General features: G+C 42.0%; 1 protein-coding gene across 2 annotated transcripts in view; it reads right to left on the bottom strand.

Moving 5' to 3' along the window:
* ARPP21 (cAMP regulated phosphoprotein 21) overlaps nt 1–24,273 on the bottom strand; it is a 146,781-nt gene that overhangs the window by 55,263 nt on the left and 67,245 nt on the right. For both annotated transcript variants that reach the window (XM_037070763.1, XM_037070762.1), the window contains 6 exons: nt 18,992–19,029; nt 16,970–17,029; nt 12,587–12,816; nt 7,028–7,261; nt 1,495–1,676; nt 423–527 (listed from right to left, as the gene is read on the bottom strand). In XM_037070763.1, coding sequence (XP_036926658.1) covers nt 423–527; nt 1,495–1,676; nt 7,028–7,261; nt 12,587–12,816; nt 16,970–17,029; nt 18,992–19,029 — 849 coding nt within the window. The remainder of the gene's footprint in view (nt 1–422; nt 528–1,494; nt 1,677–7,027; nt 7,262–12,586; nt 12,817–16,969; nt 17,030–18,991; nt 19,030–24,273) is intronic.

The raw sequence follows: 24,273 nt of genomic DNA, 5'->3' as shown, positions 1-24,273 counted from the left end.
GGAAAGTGAAGGGGGAATAAGGGGACTGGGATGTGAGGGGCATAACTCTATCAGGAGCATAAGGGTGATGACGGTGACCATCTCAGCACTGACTTTAAGGTATTCCCCAAACCCTCACACCAAGTTCATGTGTCTCTATGTTTTCATCCTCTAATTCTGAAGGCATTCAATTCCTGATGAGCTGGTAAACTCTTAAAAAGGTATCAGATTGCAGAACCACTCTACATGGGCCAGATAACAGAAAAACCAACCAAGCATCATTGGGAAGATGGGTTGGAATGTTCTAGAAGGAGACATTCACACACACGCCGTCATGGTCAGCCCAGGGCAACCACCCAGCACTGGCCAGCCCTGCACAGGAATGTGGTAAAACCAGTGAGCGTGCCCTCCCAGGGGAAAAGCTGCACACACGTAATGCATACCATGGGGAACTGCTGCGTTGGGGACACAGGCAGGAGATGCTGGGGAGGAAAAGAGACTGCTGGATATTGCACTGACTGGGAGGAAGCCTGCAGCCCCTGGACAGACTGGAGGAAAGAAAATGTTGATCAGGTCACAGGGAAGCACGGGGCATGACGTCCCACAGGAAGGCTGTCGTATACGAAGGATCCCGCCCACCGCCCCTCACATGTCCTCCTGGTTCTGTGCATTCCGGAGGGGGGAACCAGCCTCCAGGGGAAGGCCAAGGCCATTGTCTGCTCAGAGCGAACTCTTCTTTGAGAAGGTGCTGCTGTATTTTCATGTTAGATCCTCTGGCTCTAAAAATATTGCTCCTGCATATGACCCAAAACCTTCTCCCATGTGAAGACTTGGCTATTTTTGACCTATCTGGTTTAGCTAGATAATAATGTAAGCCTGGAGTAATTTAAGAACCAACAAATACATCTACTACCTTCAGGGACTAAGAGAAGAGGGGAAAATATTTAAAACAAGGTTCCCTCCAGAAACCTACCTGGGACACTTCAGGTTTCCGTTGGCACTGCCACGTGTCACCCTAGACCGTGGGGGCAGCTCTACATCTCTCGATGGGATGTGTGAATGGTCAGGTCACCTTGGAATTAATGATTTCTATTGCCTTTGATTAAAAAAACTTGCTACTGACTCTTTGTAGACATGAACGTGGTCTGTGTTGGGAAGGGGTGGGCAAGATTCTACTGTACAAAGGTCTGGATGGAAATATAAGTTCAGTTCCCAGGAAAGGGAACACTTTTATGTATTTCTCTGATACATAAAAATAGCATCTAGACCTAAGAAAAAAACTTGTCATTCATTCTCCCTAGTACCATGCCCTCACCAGGTAAGTCACTGGATGGGATACTCATCTCTATCTAGACTTAGGAATCCAGATGGAGTCCTGTCCACCTGCAATCGTAGACTCTAGGCGGCCAGGTTTCACTGAGGACTAGACGGAGGTGGTACTGAGAGAGAATATACCCTCTTCCTGATGCAGTGCCACTCCAAAGCCTTCTCCCTGCCTTCCCACCAGCTGCTTACCTGAGTGACCAGTGTTGCTGCCATTTGCGGCTGTGGCTGAGGCACCTGCTGCTGTGGCTGAGGAGAGGGCTGCTGCCGCGGCTGCTGCTGGGACGGCCCCACCAGGGCACCCCGCAGGGGCTGCTGACTGCTGGGGGGGTTGTACACCGCAGGGCTGCCGTCAGGGTTCACAAAGGGCTGGCCTGCGATGGAATCAGAGCTTGGTCCCAGTGAGCCCCTCACCTCCCCTTTTCCAGAAAGAACCGCTCTGATTGATACTTAGAAAGCAACCTAGAGTAAAGGGGCAGGGCAGTGGGAGCCTAGCACACTTGAGCCTTTACCTTGTAGAGACTTGGATGTTTTTGACCCACCCAGTTAACCCAGGTAATAATGTAAGGTCCGAGCAGTTGAAGAAGCAGTGAATAAATCTCCCACCTTCAGGGAGATTTGCCAAAGCTCAGTGCACCTGTGTACAGTGGCACCCAGCAGAGAAGCAATCTTCACAGAGTCTTGTGTTTTGCTGTCCCCGTACCTCGCAGCCACCAGTGGGATAACGCACACCCTGAGGGGGCTGCTTTTCCTGTTATACAATTCCAGCAAAGTCTGGTCCACGTTATTTACCCATACATCTGTTTACCTTCCCCTAGTTTTGTCACCAATTCGGTATCATTGTCGTTTCCACATATGTATGTGTGTGTGTGTATCCAACAGAAAATACCACACCCACCCACTTGCTTCTCTAAACAGACACACACAGGAATATACGGGGGTTTAGACTGTAAAGGGCGTCCATAATAAATGGCTCATGGGATCATCTAGTAATAAGGCCAAGGGAAGTAGAGTGTGTTTTTTAGCTCTTGAAATAATGGCAGAGTTCACTTTTGTTACCATTATTTGGGGAGCATCTTCACAGAGAAGTATCGTTGGCGCCTCACTGTGGGTCTGTGATGAAGGAAGGTGTGGGCTCCCCATGTTTCAGGAGAGGAAAGGAGGGCCCACCAGGAAGGTTAGAGGAACAAGGAGCTGGAGGGGAGAGGGCTTGGGGCAGTAAATGAAAGAGAGGAAAGGGGGAGAAAAAGGGAGGTGATGAGGACAAACAGGTTTCCAATGTGGCAGGCACAGTGACAGGCAGCTGACATGCATGACCTTAGCTCTTCCAACGCCCCTCAGATACGCAATCTCACTCATCTTTGCAGATAAAAAAAATCTATTATATTTTATACAACTTTCAACTTGCCCCAGGTAAGTATGAAAAGCTCTCCATAATTAGGGTGAAAAACATAACTGCAAAATATTCAATGTTCTTTTGATAAATTGTAGATGCCCTATCTGAAATATTAGCAACACACTGTGGGCCAGAAGAAAGGAATGTTTCTAAATAATTGTATATGAGAAGTACTAAGGATTCACTTGGGTAGAGAGAGATGGCAGGTTCTTCTGAAAGGAGAAGAAAGTATAAAAGATTGAACTTACACTCACTATGGAGAGGTAACAGTAAGGGAGGGAAATGAAAGAAGTCAAGGTGGATACTAGGAAAGAGAACAATTTCCTAAGAGAGCAAGGATGGGTGACTATTGGTTTTCAAGTCAGGTTATGATGGCGTCTCTGTATTCTACCAAATACAAATAATTAGTGTGGCGGACAACTGCTGAAGTCTGAAGGGGACAAAACTAGCTGGCCCTTAGACTATCCAGCTGAGAAAAGGTTTTCAGGTCAGGAGCTTGACCAGCCTGCCCACAGGCCTGGGATGTGTGCGGGCGTGGGCACAGAGAGAGCAGTTCCAGGGGTAAGGTAGTGCTGTGCGCTGAGCCAGGGCAGAGAGAAGGACTCAATGCCCAGTGCCCATTCCTCTCCAATACATGACATTAGGTGAACAATTTCTCCCCTCTCCATAGCAACATGGGTAACACATATTAGACATTATTTTATTGATATATAATTATTGAGCACCTGCACAGAGATGAAGACTTGGTTATCCATTCTAGGATGCAAAACAAAAACAAAGCAATTTATGACCCCCCCCACCCCCAAAAGAGCTTACAAATGTGCTGGTAACAAGAAAATGAACCCATGGGCCATTGACACGAGATGCAGAGTAGTGATATGCTCTCGGTTCCCACCACCAAAGCGAGACTGCCACGGACTTGGCAGAAAGGTATTTATTTCAAAAGAAAGAATGTGGGTGAGAAAAAGATTTTCCTTTTCTAGGTTTTAGAACGTGATCAGTCAAATTACAAGGGAGCTGTTTATTGTGGATAAGAAAGGATCAATTCAGATCTTGCAAAGATATGTTTGTAGATACTATTCAAAAACTTCATAGTACGTTTAAGAAAAGGGCAGAAGGAGTTTGCATGAATAGATGCTAGAAGTCTTGTGAAACATAAACAACTAGAGGGTCATGGAAGCCCATCAGGACCCTTTCAAAGAGACCAGTCAAGCTGAAGTTCCTGAAGGCACACCCCTGACATCACACACTCACAAATGTTCACCAATGAAGGCAAAGCGAAAAGGAATAACAACATACACGGGGAATTAACGAGTACTCGAGGGGTGCCAAAGGCTACTGGCATCTCTGGATGTGGAAAGAAAATGGCCAAACAAAGATGAGCTTCTGCGAAAAATTTCCAAAAGGAGTTTGAGTCCAAGACAGCTAGGGAAAGATCAAAGTCAAGACTCAACCCAGGCTTGCCTCGCAAAGACAAAGACTTTACAGAGGGGTGACTTTGAAAAAGGCCTGCTGCAGCAATTCACTCCTCCAGATCCCTGAAAAGCAGAGGGAGAATGGGCCAGAGGTCCTGAGTGAGAAGGAGACCAGCTGAGTGCTCAGTGTAAGGCCAGGCAAAATGAAAAGTGGTGGCTGTATTCGGAAAGCCGCAAGAATATTTGTTCAATCTTCTGCACTTCGTAAGAGCCCAGTCAGTTGCGTTGACAAAGGAGGTTTCATTTAGTAGATGTGACTGGCAGGTACCCTGGTATTTTCAAATCATTGCTTGTCTTAATCCTGCTTGAGACAGATATTTCATCAGTCATAATTTTATCCATGAGCCACGTTCTCATATATGAGATACTAGATGAAAACCTGCTCACTATCCACCTCAATATCTCTAATGGGTAGTTGATAACATTTCAATAATATGCAATTATTGAGCACCTGTATCTAAGCATGGTGCCTAAGAATACTCCGTTATCCACTCTAGGGAAGTAAAAAAAAAAAAAAACAACAGCCCAGGATGGTCCCTTCCCACAGGGGCTTATAGATGTGCTGATAACAAGGAAATGGACCCAAGGACAATGGACACAAGAAACCAAGTAGTTCTATGCCCTTGGTTCCCAACACCAATCATTTCTACCATGTCTTTGGCAGAGGTTGAGAAGTATGCATTTCAGGAGTTCACAGCAATGACAGAGAAAGATGAGTTCCAGCCCAAAGCAGGCAGATTTCCTGTTTCAATAGTAGAGACTTATCAGAGATTAGATTTAATAGATAGTTAGATAGATATTCACATATACACACCACAAGCACACATCCACACATATACATACATGCATGTGCATGTTTTCCATTTACAAAAATAAACCGTTCTGTAAAAGAAAAAAATCTGAATTCATCTTACATCTCCTTCTGGTCTATAGATATTTTCTTTCTTTATTAATATATTCTCCTTCTGGTCTAGGGATATTATAATGTCCAGCATTTGTCAGATCAGAGGAGTGTGTACAGCAAAGCTGATGGACAGTGTTATCAGACCCCGCTTCTTCGTCAGGATCCTCTTTGAAAGGGAATGTTTTGATAATAGCTCTAAATGGCTCCATCCAATGAATAAGAATTGGGACTTGGCATCCGAAAGCACTGTCTTTCTCTTTCTGTAAACAAGATTACAGACGATAATATACACATGCACAGCCACACTATCGTTGCAAATAATATTCTTGTATTGTACCCTAAAATATGCTGTTGTGCTTTTTTTTGAAACACTCTGCAATTTTGCTGAAAACAAACCACTCAAAACTAATGCTTAGTTCTGAGCTCTTGTCTGCAAGCCTTCCATCTCAATTAAAAGTGAAAGAATTTAAGCCAACAAAGTCAGATCATACTTTGAACAGCGCCCAGAGTAATGAATATGATCCTAGTTTTCTTTTAATTTCTTTTATAGTGCTTTACAATGATCCAAATAAAATAAAAGCAATCTAATATTCTCCTTAGAAGTATCTAATCAGAAAGCTTTCAAATGGGTTTCAATAAAATGATTATGCCTTCTTTTCCCCGAAGCTGACGGCATTTTTAAAATGTCTCAATCAAACACCCTGCCTTGAGAATGTGCCATATGTTTTCATGAAAATGTGGCAATTATTCAAGTAACTATTTTACTATCATTCTCATGTTTCTCTGAATTTCCTAATTACTAGTGGTGCTATATATATGAGGAGATAGAGTCAGAACATTTTTTCAAGATTCACATCCGGTTTTGCATTTTCAAGGTTAGCCAGTCAAAGAAACACTCTGCAATAACCTAAATCCAACATCAGATGTATTTTTGAGACAATTCAACCACCAGAAAGGCTTCTAAAGACATGACGAGTCAAGGTCACACCTTCCAACCCAGGCTTTCTCGACCACTGCACTCCCGACATTTGGGGCTGCGTAATCCTCTGATGGAAGGAGCTGCCCTGTGCATCTCAGGATGTTTAGTAGAATCTCTGGCCTCTACCTTCTTAGATGCCAGTAGCAGCCTCCTCCCCCCTAGGTCATGATCATTACAATGTCTGCGGATATTGTCCAATGGCCTTGAGGCCTGGGCACCATCGCCCCGCTTGGTCTCCCCTAGAAGCAGATGTTCACCATACTATCAGCTCAATAGCCTGGATCCTATGGAACCAGTATGGAAGTTAACTGACCACGAGAGAAATTTAAAAATAACAACCAATAGTCATTCACTTTTGAAGAAACTATAACCATGAAGTTACCAATTCTGCAACCCCCACTAAAACCAGTCTAGGCCTAAAATCTCTAAAACACATAAGAATTTGCGTCTGTAGCTTCGTTACCACAGCTACCCCTTGTTCTCTGGTGGGAGTTGCAAGGTCAGAAAGCGTCTTCTATAGTTAAGGATTTACTGTGTGTCCCAATTAATATCTCCAGTTCCTTAAATATTTTGGGTGCAAAAACACTTTTAACATAATGGGCTGCTCATGAATTTATTTTGAGAATCAGAGCATTTTAATGAGTGTATCCCAATTTAACCCTCACTGATTTCTGATCTCAGTTCCTAGGAATACCTGAGAAACTCTGAGGTCAGCGAAGAGAGAACAGAGAGAAAAGTATAGATTTCTAGGAAGTATCTATATCTATATATCTTTATCAATATTTTTCCAATATGGAGCTATAGATTTTATCAGTAGATCTGCTCTTCCTAAATCAAGACCTTCCATAGCAGTTCACTCCACAAGCTCTCCTGCTCAAGAATAAAGAAACACACAACTCCCTATTAAAATCATGAGATTGACCACAAGAACAAACACTGAGTCCCTGCGCAAGCAGAGGTGATATACTAACCTGTGTGTGGATTAAGAAGGATGCTTCCCGGTGGGATGCCTGTTGCAGCTTCCAGTGGAAGGAGGATGTAGCTGGTGCTACTGGAACCGACCTGGCCCCCCATTCCACTGTCCGGATAGGGCACACAGCCAGGAGAACTGGCCGCCACCCCTGAGACCAGGGGCGCACTCTGGTGAGGGGGATGGGTGCGGGACAGCGATCCGGAGGAGCCTGTGCTGCTGGATGACTCAGAACCTACCATGGAGACACAGATCAGCACGTTGTTCAACACAGAAGGGGACAGAGACCACAGCTCTGGGTCTAAAGGCCACCTTAAATAATCTGTCATTAGAGAGTATGAGGTGAGTGTTGCGGGGTGAGAATAATTCATGCCCCTCCTATACTTTGGTCTTACATTTTATTGAAATATCTACTACATATTTTTCTGATGTGTCCATTTCCTAGAAAAGCAGAGATTATGAATGAATGCTCCCTTGTGGCCTTCTCACATGCCACATGGGTGATTAACTGGTAAATGGTACCCTAAAGCTCTTAACTCAGCACTTGGAAAGTGCTAGCACCCTGAGTAATTTATGCCATGGAAATGTCTTCCTGAGCTGGCAGGAGTCGGTGATGTGCTGATCATGAGATGATTTTAAAATAATGGTTCTCCAACAACCAAAAAACCCCTCAATTTTGAAGGCACAGAGCTGGAAATAATCTTCTCCCCCAGAGGTGAGTGGAAGAAGGGGATCACTCCAATTGGAAGTGCTTACCATCTGTACCCTGTTGCACATGTTTGCAGGAATCTTATATCAGTGGTATTTCTAATATAGCCAAGAGGTGGATCAAGGAGGACTTGGTCTTCATAACAGGGATGGAGCATTCTTCAGATGACACAAGAGTAAAGTCCCTGGTGATGTTTGTGGACTGTGGATTTCTCAAACACTCAGGTAACTGGCTCAGTATTCAGAAGCCCCCAAGGTGGGATCTAACCATAATTATCTCCTACTCCTTCCTCTAGGGACAAAGAAACACCTGCTACATTCCAGGCCCATTAGGCACTAGCTGCCCTTCACTGAAAGTAGACTCAAGCAGCTCCAGAGACCTTGACCATGGCTGTTCTGGGCATTAGATATTAACCAGAGCATTGGAGAAGAACATGCACCAACCAAAATTTCTGTATCTGTGAATTTAAACTAATAGATTATTTGGATGGTATCATAGATTGCCAGAATGCAGTAAATTGTTTACATTATTAGCCCACAACTATTGACTTATGTCATTAAAATTGTATTCTTCTGTGGCATTCAAGGTTAACATACATAATGAATAGTTAACATTGTTTTCAAGATTCTAAAACGTACCCTTACATTAAACTGGAAATATTTTCAAACAAGTGATAGGAATACATCATGCAGTTGCAGGGAAGAGGGACCAGTGGAGAGTGACAATTTTTGAGAAGGAGGACGGTGATATTTCTTGAGCATTTAGTATGTGTGAGCGGCTGGATAAACACTAATAAGAAGCCTTATCACTGTCTATATAGATAGGGGAGCTGAAGCATAGAGAGGTTGGGAAACTCAAGCTGACTCACACAGCCAGCTAATGACAGAGCTGGGATTCAATCTTGACTGACCAATCTGGATTTAACCATGACCCAACTGCCTCCTGAAAAGAAAGTGGGCATATACGAATATACCACGGACCGCTATAGTGATCTCAGCTGGGAATGTTCTCTTTAACCATGACTTGGCTATTAAGAAGGACACAGTTTCCAGTTAATGTAGGATGCTCCATTTCACCAGTTTAAAATGCTTATGAGGTTCTGAATGACACAGGGGGAGAAAAACAAAGGATCTAAAAGGAATTTTGAGAATGCTGGGAGTAATTTTGAGAGCACATCAATGATATTATGACCCTGAAGTCAGAGCCCCAGTGCAAGTTGCAGAGTTTGAGGATTTGCCCCATGTGACCTGGTGTCACAGTCCAACATTAACACTAATGCAGACTCAGCAATAACACCAACAGTAATAACGCAACAAAACTTCCTGTCCCCAGACCCGTAAGGTCCTACGAAAATTACTATGCCCATATCCGGGCTGAGGGGTTAGACAAGAGAAAGAGCCAGCACCAACGAGCCATTGCAGAACTCTGATCTGAAGTGTGATCCAGTGAGGACTTGGGAGCCATCCCTTTGAAACGTGACCGTGAAGAAAAATAGTGCTCTTGTCTGTCAGTGTCTATGGGAGGGTAAGTGCCTGACTTTGATAAACATCGATGAGCAGTCACAGAGGGCTTCATCAAATCGACCAATCACCTCTCTAAAGTCTAAGTCCTTTTCCACAAGCTCACTAAAAACTTCCCTGCCTTTTGTCTCAGCAGGGTTGAGTTTAATCATCCTCCCCTATTGTCATAGTCTCGACTCCTATTGCAATAGTTATGAATAAAGTATTCCTTGCCTGTTTAACTCATCTGATGCAATTTTTCAAGGATCCTGAACCATCATTATTTTTTTTTTCTGAAGTCAAGAAAATGTTTCTATCTGGATCCAGGGGTCAGAGCTCAGGAGAATAACCTAAAACTTCTGAAACTACAAGGTGGAAGAGAAGACCCAGGATGCATTGGGGTAGTGGTGAAGATAAATACACAGAAGAGGAAGGGGCAGCAAGATGTGGTGTCTTTCACTGGCTTCAGACACACTCTCGTGTGTAGACTAGGAAGGTGACAAGAAGAATAGCGTTGCATCCAAAAAATAAAATACCAGGCTGTGTAAACTTATTAGAACAAAACGGGAGACTCTCATTTCTCCGGATCAGTTGTTCTCCAAGCATGGTTTCTGAGCAAGCCATCTGTGCTTTAAGAAATCCTGATGCAGCTAAAGTTGAGAACCCCTGCTGTGGAGATCAACAGGGAGGGAGGATAGGAAAACAATGGAGTTTCGCCAGCGTGGAGAGAAACAGATGCCATCCCAGTGTTTTTCAGCCATGCTGCCACTGCCAAGGAACTGCTGAGGTTGCAGCCCAAGCCCCATTCCAGTCCTCCTCACAAGGAGGATGTCATGACATAATAATGTCATCTACCCCTGCCAGGTGTGTGCTGGACACCTGTTAGGTGACCATGTGCTCAATGCGGGGGATGCATTTGGGAAAAGACAGCCCAGGGAATGCGCCTATACGTTCAGACTTCATTAACACATTCCTTTCCAAAATGTAGGAACACTTTTCCCACTTGGAAAAAAGTCTCATTATTATCCGTAGAAAGCTCCAACCTCTGCAATTAAAGGAGGAGAAGAGTAACTTCAATGTCACAACTCTGGACTCGATTTCTGAAAGGTAAAAAGGAAGTTTGCAATCCCACTGTGTATGATGAGGTAAAAAATAGGAAACTTGTGCTGTTCTAAAGTCTCACAACAACAAGACTGACAGCTTGGCTTCATAAAAACCATCTTGGGAAGCTGTGAGTTTGTTTTGACATCCTAGCTTCATCTCCTTTAATTTTTATATATTTTTTCACTTTCCTATCCTGCACCTTGACAAGCTTTCAAATGGAGACACTTATATTTTTTTAAAAATGTCTGAGGCACTTAAAATTTCTAACCATTCTTCAAAGAACATGGCATTTTAGCATTCTTGAGGTGTTTTAAATGTTCCCAAAAAGCTTTGCTTTGGACATGTTTGGGGGTTGGTGCATAGAGATGACAATTAATTTAAAACTCCTAAGAGCTCTTTTGGTGTCCTGGAATTTTCAAGTGCGCCATTTAAGGTACTTGGTTTCTGCCTTTTAAGAAGATTTAAAACTACCGAACCTTTCTTAGTTTACAAGAGCTTAAGTGCACCACAGTGGATTTTCTTGACTTTCGTCGCTGCAATAGTGGAATATAAGAGCAATTAATTAGAGTTAGAAATCAAGAATTCTCCAATTGGCAAATAAAAATGACAGAAGGCAGTGTGAGCCCACCTGACTCTTGCCAGAAAGCAAGATATGTATATATAAGTAGTGACTATGACTAAATGCTATTAATTCCCTGCCTATGTAGGAAAACATGAGATAATTTCTCAGGAGGCATTTGTCAACAACATAATTATGTTAAACCATTAGCATAATCAGCCTCAATTTCATAGAATGCCCTTCAGTGTGAGTGATGCTTGGTTGGGAAGGCATTCACAGCCTAGGGTAGCCCATGTCTAACCTCTGTCTGGTGTTGTCCATTCACCTTTCCCCTCCTGGCCCTGGCCTCCCATTCACCTGCGGCCCCAGGCCATGAATGCACTACCAGTGTACCCTGATGCCCGAGGCTCGGCAGGGAATCACAACACGTGCTCCTACCCTAGTTGAGAGTCAGGGCCTCTGAACTTCCAAAGCAAAAACCAAAGCTAAACAAAAACAATGATAGCACATACTAAACTATAATGGTGATGGAAAGAGACTTGGCCTGGCTGGGGAACTCATGATGCCATACACAGATGACATATTACAGAAAACTATATAATTTTATGAACTAATGTCAACCCCAATAAATTCACTTAAAATAATACTACTAAATATATGAATAAAAATAAACACTTAAGTTCATGGAGTGCTCCTGAAGGGTCCCTTGTTACTTTCCTGGGATTGTATGAGATATTTTAATTGTAAACATTTCAAAGTAGTTTGTAAACAATGGGGGGGGGGGTTCTTGGGACACAGAAGAGCTAATATGGACCCTGTGGTGTAGATGTTTCCATCAGCATAAAGTTGTTTCAAGTTAATGGCTCCAGATCTGTCATCATCATGGGCTCCCAAAGACTGTCCGTGCAAACTTACACTACTAAACTCAAAAGATCAGTATTCACTAAGAAGAAAAAAAAAACAGGAATAAAAACCAGATGCATGAGCCTGGTAACTCGGAAACCCTAAACCTTTTGAGGGTCACCTTCCTTATGTGCAATGCAGGAATGGAAAACACTAAATGGCAATAATAAAAACAAACAAGAACTGCTGTTTACTGAGGGCTAATACCCTGCCAAATGTTGGTTGGATATATTAACTCTTGGTCTTAACAATTACTTCGCAATGTTGGTGCCATTATTATTCCCTTTTCTCAGATGAGGAAACTGAGGCACAAATAGGTTTACTAACTTGCCCAGGATCCTAACTGCGTGCCAAAGCAGGAATGGAAACTATTCATATCCTAATTACCTTACAATGTGGTTTTAAGAAATAACTCACAGTATTAACTTTTTAAAAGGCTAACTTTTATAAAATAGTTGCCCAGCACTTGTGCCTTGGCAACCATTTTCACATAAATGATTGGAGTTAAACCTACAATCATCTACTGAGGGGGGTTAGACTAATATTCTAGTATCACCTCCATTTTACAGATGAGGACACTGGAGATTAAAGGGGTTAATAAACGGTCAGGTGCACAGCTAGCAAGAGGCAGTATTGCTATTTAAACTGTACATTCTGCCCTCAGTCTATCCCAGGAGCTAACATCATCCTCATTAGTTAACTCAAAGTCAGAGCGAATGTTGACTGCACAGCTTGGGCAGAATTCAGAAAATGCCCCAGGACTTAAACCTCTGCAGTCCTACCTACCTGCTTTGGAGAGCCGCCCGGTACTCCTGGTACTGGATGTGCTGTCACCCCTGGTCAGCACCGTGATGCCCCCAAAGCTCGCCGTCTTGGTCATGGTGGGCTTGAGATTGCGGTTGGAGCTGTCGGAGTCTGTGCTGCTCCAGGCCCGCTGGTGGTCGGGCCACTTGAGCTCATTCTCTGAGCTGCTCTGCCGACTCCCGGACGTCCTCCCCGAGCCATCTCTGTTCCCCCTGGAGCAGGGCCATCGGAAGAATGCACAGGGACAGTGTTACATTCCATGAGCGGTGTGGACATCGAGTGGGATGGTCCCTGGAAGAGTCGTCTACACAAGACCCTTCTTGTCAACCCTTCCCATTAGACCTGTTGCCTCACAAATAGTGCCACAGATACCTCATTCATGTGCAGACAGGTAACACGTCACACGTAACACTCGTGTCACAAAGAGAAGAAAACCCAACCTACAAATGTCACAGGATCCCTCTGCCAGTGAAGGAGAAATGACTAGGAAAACGTGGTATAAAACATCATTGTAAACTTCTGCTGTGGGCAGGAGGGAAGATAAATTCTCCTGACCTAAGTCAAAATAAATCAATATTTGGAAACGCTTATGATCTTGAATGATCCTAAAAGCAACTCTCACCGAAGAAGAAGCGCGTTCTCTCTTCCTTCAGCATGAAATAGCTGGACTAAGGGGAAATGCACACACTTCCAGAAAAGCCATTTATTCATTTATTTTCTAGTTTTATGAGCTGCGTATCTGAAGTCACACAGGCTCTGCCACACTGCACAGAAATGACTGAAAATACCTTGTTGACCTCTGGGGAGAATTTTGCCCAGCACGTTTAACCTTCATGGGCAGAGGAAGGAACCTTTGAATCCTGTTGTTGTGAGAGTAACAATGGTGTAAACACTACACTGACATAAAACATTTCAAGAGGATCAGTGGAAAGAACAACAACAACAAAAGCTCCATAGGTGAAATAACACATTTGTTCAAAATGCAAATAGAAAAAGAGTCAATGTACGGGAAGAGTGCCAATAGAAGTGAAGTTTGAAGACTCCAGAGAACATCTAAGCAGTGTGCCAAACTGCAAGGCGTCTTTCCTAGAGAAAGTGGATGAAATTTGCATTTTCATTGGTTTTTTAAAAAGTAACTTAGTTCATGTTTTCAAAGATTTTTCTGCAGTTGGAAATAATGGATCATTAAAATATTCTTAGATTCTCATGGATTATTAATAAGAAAAGGGGATATAAATCAAAGGCAATAGATATCAACCCAATCTTTTTATCACTGTGCTGTGACAGACTCGATCTTGGTCCAAATGTCATAGATGTGAGCAGGAGCTTGGCTAATAAATATTCGTCTAAAGACAATAATGAATTGTCGAGATGCTAGAAGTACGCATATGTGATTGAAACATGAGCCGGCCAAATTGTAAAGGAGGTGCATGGAAAATTTCAGATTTTACTTACTAAACTTTTTCTTTTATTGCATGAAAATGGAAGAAGGTAAAATGGACCCAAAGATAATAAAAATGAAATAGCTAACGTGTGATGGGAACTTTGTAGAGTGAGGGGAGGAAGTGGAGCAGAAAATTCACCAGATGAAAAGCATTGTGTCCTCCTGTCCTTGGTCAGTGTTTCCTTACAAACACTCTCTCTGCTCTCAGGACCTCAGGATGGCTGGTTTTAGAAACAAGGACCATCTTAAAAAAGACTAGGCTGTGAGTAGGAGGTCTCAAATAAATCCTCAGCAATGGCTAGGTGACTTTAGTTCTTAAGCTCCTTTGGCATTTGAGAAAGCCAGAGGAAGTGGCCTGGAGAAAAACTTCTCTTTTTGGCTGAAAAGATTAGCAGTTGGTCTCTCTTTCAATGTCCAAACTCAACTTCATTCTTTCCCCATTCGGATGAATTTGACCCATCTTTGACAAAGCCTGCCTAAATGTTATTTAGCAGCTATACATGTACAAAGCATGTGACAATGATCTCAGTTGTAGCTAATTTGGAAGGTTTATTACAGGGAAAGATTTGGGGTGGTTCTTACTGCAACACATGGGATGGGTCAAAAGGAAGATCTCTGTGTAGGGAGACTCATAACTAATTCTGTCTCAATGGTCCCTCGCCCCATGACTCTGTACCTCCCTGGGAGGGGAGGTACAGACTTCCTGTAAATGTGAGTGTGACTGGGCCTTTGTCCGCAAAGGAGGTGTCCGCCACTGTGCCTGGGTGCTAGCTAGGGTGCTGAAGGTGGCACCCTTTATTCTGACACAGCCATGTCCAGAACACTGGATAGTTCCTCTAGACTTAGGGAACATCCCCTGACCAATGAGGCAACCTAAGGTTTCTTTCATTCCCTCTACTTCTACTGCATCTATTGAAATCATCATCTCACATTCAAATCTGTGCATGTTAAAGGAAAGAATTTATGTTGCCGCTTTTGACATTTGCATGAGTAAAATTCAGGACAATGCATATAATTCTAATTTATAATAAAAATCTCGAAATATTTACACATTGAAACTGTTTTATAATGCTCTATCTGCCAATTATGCTCCTTAACACTGACAAAAGGAGGTCCAGAATTGATTTCATATCTATTTAGGTGTGACCTCATAAGAATCATTAGGAAAAAAATCTTTCAGTGCCTTTGCGTGTCGTCTAAGTCCAGTCCTTGCCCTCTACTACAGGAATCGGGAAGGCAATGGTAATGAGGTATCTGGTCAACAAGGGGAGTCAGCCCTCTTGTGTATAACTAGAATTGGATCCTAGAATCATTATAAAGTGAATATTCTAAGTTTTGTTTCTGTGCTGATTAATATAACTGGTGACATTTATTTTCCTTTTTGGCTGAAGATGACATGTGTTTTTAGCCCAAGGTAGATCTGATGTACACTTTGAATTATTTTTGAATTATTATTTCTCATGGTATGAATGGCTTTGTGCTAAACCATCACCCTGAGTTTCTGTGCTTGGTGATTTTGGTGGGCAGTGGTGTCCAGATTCAGGATGGCTGACCTCAGTAGATGGTAGGTCTGGCTAGGGACCAGAGTTAGGGCCACATAAAACTAACCGGCCAATGAAGGGCAAGAACCCACATTTTATCTGTGTTGCTAAGCAAACCAGGTCATGGTATGTGAGTGTAGGAGTACGGGTAAATTCTAGTCCTTCTTTGGGCTTTCAAAGAAAAAATGTGTGAGGTTATTCTTTTAATCTTCAAGTGTGAAAAGTATCTAATAATACAAGGGGAAGGCATCAGACTACGTAGTTCAATTCAGAAATAAGAGGGAAGTTAAAAAAAAGATCCCAGGGGTTTTTGCTTCTGCTACAGTGTAAGGGAATAAATTACTCCACCTTTTCTAATAATGAAGATCTAAGTTCAGATTTACTGCAAAAGGAAAAAAAATACTCTCTAAGTGCACAACCTATTTATTTTTCTTGGTAACTTTTTCTTCTAAGTGGGCATGAGGTTTCCATTTGTTTGTTTGTTTCCTTTGCGTGTTTTAAACAGAGGTGAATGCTAATGTTCAGAAAAGCACTAAAATGTTAATACATGTGTTAGGTATGTATTTGTTTCACAACGAATGCTAGAGACACATTTCATAGAGTAGTCGGAACATGGGTATGAACCCTCCGCTTTCACGCAGGTTCCGGCACAGCTTACAACGTAAAGATATATAACATTATTATATTGAGTTAGTAAATTATAATGACATAATTTAATATTATACATATATATATATATGCCTCTCTGTGTACATATCACCCAGTACCCATACCTCACAAAGATCCTGACTTTAATAGTTTATTATACTTGAGAGCAATCTCACATTTTCTTTTAGAACTAAAATCTGTGCTTCAAAATACTGTTTGGAATATTGTGATGGATAGTAGTAGCTAAAAATCAAGTACTCAAATAGAGTTATCATCGATTTATTTCCAGTGTTGGGGAAATGTATGTACAAGTGCAACCTGTCAGCGAAATTTTAACTCTGTAATTCAGCAATGTTGATTTAAGAAGGTTAAATCAGTGGGCTTGCAAAGTTAGCCCTCGAGAAGAAGGAAGGAAGGAAAGAAGGAAGGAAGAAAGGAAGGAAGGGGAAAGGAAAGGAAAGGGAAGGGAAGGAAGGGAGGGAGGGAGGGAGGGAGGGAGGGAGGGAAGGAAGGGAAGCAGAGAGAGAACCCTAGGGGATTACATCCAAAGTTACGGTTTCCCAGTCCGGTACCTCACACTACCCAACATGGCTCCAACACTGGCTCCATGACAAGCAAACTGAACACACTGTATTCCATGAACAGAGATATTTTACACTAATACACTTGAGTTTAACATTAATTTTTCCACATAATCTGAAAACACAGTTTAAAAAAGTAAACCATACCAACCGAAAGAGCTGTCTTTTCTTATAGGTCTCATTGCATATGCTACTGTCTTCCAAGAGCCTACTGGAAATGAAAAACATGATTTTTATGATATAAAATCTAAGGGCAATAAATGGATGTGTACTCTACTATAACACACCTCTCTTGCAGATCAACCCCATATGCTGTTATTTGCATGACACTGAATTTGGGGATAATAAATGAATGGTAGTATGATCTTTTCCTGCCTCAGCATTCAGATACTGATGCTGGATAAGGGAGAAGGAAGAGACGAGGAAATAGGAGGAATGGAAGAGGAGAGGAGAAGAAAGAAATCTGTATAGATATAATAGATACTTAATTCAGTGTCTTAGTTGTAATTTCTTCTTTGAGTAATATTAAAGTTATTTCTTATTTCTTGAGCATAGTGAAATATTGGCATTCCAAAGGAAGATGTCCAAGAAATATATTTATTTTTATAAGGAATTCACTTAATAAAATTTTCACTTTGTGGGAACATCAGGACTTGTTCTTATACGTAATGCATATACATGCCCAGTTATTGTATTGATGAATACAATCTCATTTGAATATAAGGGGCACAAGTATATCAGCAGTCTTTTGTATAAAACCCAAGTAAATGAATAAGATCAGAAAGTAAAGTAGAGAAAAATGCTTGGCCAGAAGACTAGGGAATAAGATTTCCCACTAAATCAATTATAAATGCCCACTTAATCTTTTTGGTAAAGACCAAATTTTGGAAATGTCCAGAATTATCCCTAAGATGTTTAGGCTTGTGAATTTTTAAATTTACTGTAAAATAAGGAATACCAGTCTGAATCTCCATTTTTTTAGCTTTTTAAAAACAGGTTTTCTTCTCTTACTGTATTTCTTCATTACCATTTAGTTCCTTTATATTCCCTCCCCGCCCACCCCCTGCCCCCCACAGTCCCCACATGATTGTCCATGGCCATGAGTCTTTTCTCCTTTTGAATGCCTCATGTAGACTTGTTTTCTAATTTTATCTCTTCTAAAACCAGTCTATTCAATTGAGGGACTGACTTACTTGAAGGTTTGTAATTGCTAATATCAATGATGGCATTTACTCCACCCATCATTTCTAATGACCACTTTAAGCTTTCTCTAAGTACTGGACTTGAATCAAACAGCCTACATTTTAATCAGCTTATAGGGACCACCCATTAAACTGACACCTGAAATAAAATTAACCGCCATTTTTAAAGTGAATCCCATATTTTCATTCCAAGTTGCCCATTAGTATAGCAAATGCAGAACTCCTCATTCACCTTAAAACTCTGCAATTAAATCAATGGAGCATTTTAATACCTATATCAGTTTAGAACTATTCAAAAAAGGTACATGTTAAATTTGAAAAATTTCTGCTCTTACGCTCAAGGCTTTGTGTAAATTTTATAACACATTCACTCGTAACAGTCACCTCCTCCTACTAACTCCCAAGCCAGGTAATATGGTTAAATCCAGACCAGTTTAGATAAGACTTCCAAGTGAGGCCTTTTCTAAAGACTGGTAGATTATTTAAGATGAGAAACTTACAACAATATTATTCAAATTATTATTTCTATAGCTATATATAATTAGGGGGCACACGCAGTGGTCAATTATAGCAAATGTATGAGTGCTTTTAGCAGCCTAGTCAATAAGCCAATGAAACTGCAAGTTCCTGTGTGGTCTCGACTTTTACACTTTTTGACGCCTGGTGAACGTAACAGGAATTACAACTGTTGGGAGAACCAGAAATTGAGACTTGAAATGGGGGGGGGAACATTTAAACTCACATTTGGAAGTAACTGGAAGGAGTTTTTCCCTCGATCAAATAATTTTGATTATTATGTGCTAAATGACATATATGTGTGCATATATAGGCGTGCACACATAAATATATGTATTCAGTTATACATATATTCAAGCATGCACTTTTATATGGAATATATATCTATGAGGATACAGGACACACAGGACACACTCTGTTCCCCTAAAGACATGAAAAAGCAAGTTGCAGTTTACCTGTTTTCCACATAAAGGCTTTCCTGGGAGCAAACTGACTGAAAAATAAAAGAAAGGCATTGTATCAGACGTTCTGGGTATGTTGAGGGATTCCCAAATCCTTGCCTGATTTTAAAACTACTTTTCCCCTCCATGGGAAAAAAATTAAGAAAAATATGTACCATTTTTAGGAAAAGTGGAAATAAACAAGGAAAAAATAGGTTAGAGGCAGAATGAAAACCATTCTCATGAAGCACACGGTACTTTTCCATCAGAGCTTCTCCAGGTTTCAAATAGATTTACCCCGTTCAGCATCAAGGTCAGGAGAAGAGAGATGTTGTGAATGAAACTGCTGGAGAACCTGTGTGGCCCTCAGGTTCCGAGCTAACAGTTTCCTCTGGGGCTGCGGAGATGTTGCCACCCAGAGCCTGAAGGACAGGTTCAAAAGGAGGTAGAGCATGTGACCTTGGCACAATCTGCCCTGGGATGGGAGAGTGCAATGTCACCATCCGGCAGTTATCACCTGGCAATGTTACACTCTCCCGAAATAAACAGATTGATGGCAAGATGCTCAAAACTCAAGAGATGCCATCAATCAGTCCTAAGGCAGGGCGGGGGCGGGGGGGGGCAGTGCAAAAGACAAGTGAGGACAAAATGAAGCTAATTAAAAAAAAAAAACAGAGTCATACTCCATGTAAGATTTCTTAGTTTTTCACAGAGAAAACCAAATGATTTCTTCTTAGTTTCCATCCCCCAAGTATTCATTTCTCTAATCTTTTTTGCGTTTATTCACAATGCAGGGAAGGTAACATCTCATCACCATTACATAGGGGAGAAGGGCTGATCAAATTAAGTTTTAGCAATCTGAAAAACAGAAGTCCAAACCAAATAGGGTGCCATGGTCCTATCATATAGCCACTGTGTTTAGGAATTAACATAAAACCACTTCTGAAGTCCTGAGTTTCTAAACATAAATATGCACACTATATTATAGCTAGGATTTCCTACACGATAGCTAAGTGACCTGCTAAAGGAATAAACGCAGACTTAACAGGTCCATTTTACAATAAAATAAAACTAACAAAATAATAATGACCTTTCAATATCAAATTCTTGAATTCAAAGATGCCATTAATGTAACCACTGCTCAGAAAGGGAAGCAGGATATTGGTTTCTCATGACTTGTTACTGGAGGAATCATTTCCTCCCACTAAGCCAAAGGGCTAGCTCTGGGAGTCCCGTTTTTCTCAGTGGTCTGAGCATTTCGGTGAGGGGGTCTCTAAGAACCTTTCCTGTTTTAACCTCCGTGCCTTTAATGTGCACCCTCAACTCCAAGTGTGCCGAAACTTTATGTAACAAAAAAGCCAAAACTTCACTCAATTACAAAAAAAAAAACCTCTTCGGAAAATCTCTCTCTTTTTATTTGACATTTAATTTCATCAAGGGAAACAAATGCAAACGGTGTACCACCCCATGATGCCTATGAAGGTCGGTTTACAGTCCATGAAACATCTCACTGTCTTTATTTCCTTTAGTTTGGATTTGCTCCAGGGTTGAGTCAAGTCATGGTGCGTGAAAGGAAGTGAAATTGTCTCAGAGATACACTAGGAACTCAGTTCCTTGGTACCTCTCAGCTCTTGTCCTTGGAAAGAGGTCAGTGAGTGTCGGAACGTTCTGGCTGGGTTTGCAGATTACCGAGGATCTACCAACGCCCTGAAGGAGCTGATCAAAGGAGTTCCGACTTCTTCACACTTATGAATCTAACAGCATTTTGGGAAGAGTTAGGCAACCCAGACTCTTTGGATTAAAAATAAATAAATAAAGCACCTACAGGTCAAAGATCACTTTCCCCAAAATGTATCTCAAGAGTATTTTTCTGATCTTTGTGGAAAGGTCATAAAAAAATCATCTCATCATCCCTCCACCACATTTTCATAAATAAGAGAAAAATGGTTATAGGACGTGATTCAGTAATGGGTGATTATAAACTTTGAAAAGAAGTAGTATTAATAACTTGCACATTTTAATAGCGGAGAAAGGTAAAATTGTCACAGGGATTAATGCGGCATTCAAAGTTGTCACGCACTCTCAGATATAAAGGGCTCATTTTTATCTAAGGAGAAAAAGGTTTTGCCTAATGGGTTGCAGAATTCTCTCCCACGTCCCACCCCCAATCCAGGTGGCACCAGGTGCCCTTATCGGTTCTCACTGAGGAGGAATCCTAGTACAAGACAACAACAACACACACACGCACACACAAACACAGGATGAGTCCTCCCTGAGTCCCTGTTTACACACAAATATCCTTCAGAAATTACCTTCCAGGTAAAACACATCCTCTTCGTCTAGACTGCTTTGTTAACTTAACCTTCCTCAAACCAGCAACAGTTGCATAAGATTAACCATAAAACAAGCCAAAGGAAATAAACCTTATATTTCAAATATTTCTGATTACCAAAATATATTTATTTATTCTTTGAGAACTAAAGTTTTGTGAGCTCTGACTTGCAACAATTTAGTTCTCAGCTAATGAATAAATTTGTCTTACCCTGAGATACCCAAATTCTCAAATGGAATTTGAAAATTGTCTCCTGGAAAACCCAAAGTGACCTGCACATTTTGGTTGTGTGCCTACACACAAAGGCACACACACAAACACCTTTGTCATCAGGGTACATTTCATTTGTAAAACTAACAAGAACACATCAAATTTTAAAGTAAGTTTGAATTTTGCTGAAGTGTAAATACCAGGAAGTATTTCTCTATGATTCTCTATTGTAACTTGAAGTAGAAAAAATGCTACATAAGTATATAAATGCTTCAACCTGTTTGAATGAGTACTACTTAATATTTGGCAAAGAATGCTGGCTTTATGACCTCATTTTAAATGATGAAAACACTAAATTAAAGACCAGCTAAGAAAAAGACCGGACATGTATAACAACACAGTTTCCTTATGCTGGATTCTTTGCATTTATTTTAGAATTGACATCATAGAGTTGAATGATCCTGTGGACCTCAGCAGTCTGGACAGCAGCAATGGTCACTTGGGAATCTAGAATCGCATAGATGGAGGTTTGCTAAGGAGTCCTGTCTCTGTGTAAGTAATAGGATGACCTGCTGCTATGTGCACTCAAGAAAGTTCATACGACTGTCATGCCCTGGAGTTTGTGTTAACACAGGAAAACGCAGTAGTTTCCTGCTTAATGCAGGGTGACCCCAACAACCCCCACCTCCTGGTTTTCACTTCCTGTACAGTATTCCCCTCACACTGCACCGGGGCTGGAGTGTACACCCAGCAGAACACAACACCAGGGAAGGCATGGCACTTCCAGGATTAGGCTATGAAAGGCTGCGTCTTCCCTTCGGTGCCCTCTTGCTCTCCCTCTTATGTCACTTGCACAGGGGGAAGCTAGTCGCCATGTCTTAAAGACGCTCAGCAGCCTATGCAGAGGCCCACGTAGTAAAAACTCCGATCCCTGGGCTCCTGCGCCCGTTGAAACCCCCCTGACCTAACGGATCCGGTGAATGGTCATGTCAGAAACAAGCTTGGCTTAGGGAAGCCAGAAATGTGGGCCGCCAGAAAGCCTATCAAAGGAGCGCACACCTCTGCTACCGCAGAGAAGAGGCCACTGCCTTTTAAAGGCTGTCAAATGCTTCCAGGGAACGAGCTGGCTGTGGCAAGGGCCAGGCATCGACGCTTCCTCACCTTTAAGCCTGCTTTCACTGAAAAAAAAAAATGTTAACACAGCATGTGGCCACAGAGCCCTTAAACAGCAACATCTGCCTCCAATCTTTACCCTGGACCCAGGTCCCGTCCTAGTAATCTTAAAAGGGACGTGGGGAAGTCGTGCAGATACCTCTCCCAGGAATGACCTCTCTGTAGACACGGGGAGCCACAGCAAAAGACGGCAGCCTGAGGGCCATCCTCCCCACAGGCAGGCATCAGTGATGTGACTTCGTGTCCCCTAGTGACGAGTGGGACAACTTTGGGGAGAAAAAAGTGTAATGTTGTTTGTACGTCATCTGGGTGATTAGCATTTGCTTTTGAATATAACAATTCGTCCATAAATTGTATGGCTTGTCAGAACCAGAGTTCAGAGTGGAAATGTGTGTATGCGTGGATGAGTGAGTAAGAGTGTGTGCATAAGACAGAGAGGGAGAAAAAGAGAGAGAGGGAGAGAGAGAATAAAAAATAAACCTGACTTCAGAAAAGTTCCTCTCCTTTAAGGTCACCAGACAAGGACATGCTGCCTCCAGTCCACAGGGGGCATCCTTACGCTACCATGATTAGGAGGGACCCTCTGATTACTTCACTCTGGTGTCCAGCAAACACGGCTGAAAGCCTTCCCTGTGTCAGGCTGCACCAGCAATAATTCTGACCATGACAAAAATCTAAGTAGTCCACACACGCACAGAATCTTCTAGAACTGTACCGAACTTCCTCCGACTATGGGCTACCTCCATCTCCCTCTCTCCCACTGTCCTATTTTCAGAGGCCTGAGCCAGATTATTCAACCACCAAAACTTAATTTTCTCGTATTCAAGAAAGACAGAGAGGATCTGGAAGAGACGCCAGAAGCCTGTACAAAGGTGAAGACAGTGCAGACGGCTGCTTCCTCTGCAGCTTCCTATTAAAGGATCCAGCAGTCCCTGTAAGATTGGCGGAACTGCTTGGACTTGGAACCTCCGAGGACAGCAGCCCTCCTCCATGCTAAGCAATGAAGCCTACATCTCTAGGTTGGCTCTGCAATAGCCTCCAGAAGCCAATCCGGCAAGAGGTCCAATGCCCGACCTGACCTGGTAGATCCCAAGGTGTTGGTCACAGTCTGTGCAAAGGAGCTCACACCTCCACTTGCGCAGAGGGAAGGACCCGGCATTTTAGGAGGTTGCCAGAAGTGCTCTCATGGAATGGAACAAGGCACGCTGTGGCAATCGCTTGCCTTTGTCATTTTCTTGCATTTAAGTCCAGCTTCTTTTTACCCATTAACTTTTATATATTTTAATTGTATTTTATTTTTGACCACAGTGGGTAAAAGGATAAACAAAAATCCCTACCACATCTGACTTGTGGGGATTTGTACAAAAACAAAAGAAGTTGTTTTATCATTAGTCCCCTGAAAATTGTCTACAACACTAATTTGATCTGAAATTGAGGGGGAAATGAGTATTATCTTTTAACGTTGAGACAATAAAAGGCTCCTACTTGCTAAGAATGCAGAAAATTCTGTGTGTGTGATCGGCAGACTCTCCTTTCTGTTTTGTAGTTCCACTGCACAATAGTGATACGAAAAAAGACAACC

This window comes from Sturnira hondurensis, unplaced genomic scaffold (genome assembly GCF_014824575.4).
Source record: "Sturnira hondurensis isolate 20B ecotype Veracruz unplaced genomic scaffold, ASM1482457v3 Scaffold0019006, whole genome shotgun sequence".
Classification (NCBI taxonomy): domain Eukaryota; kingdom Metazoa; phylum Chordata; class Mammalia; order Chiroptera; family Phyllostomidae; genus Sturnira; species Sturnira hondurensis.
This window is presented reverse-complemented; position numbering and strand designations above follow the sequence as displayed.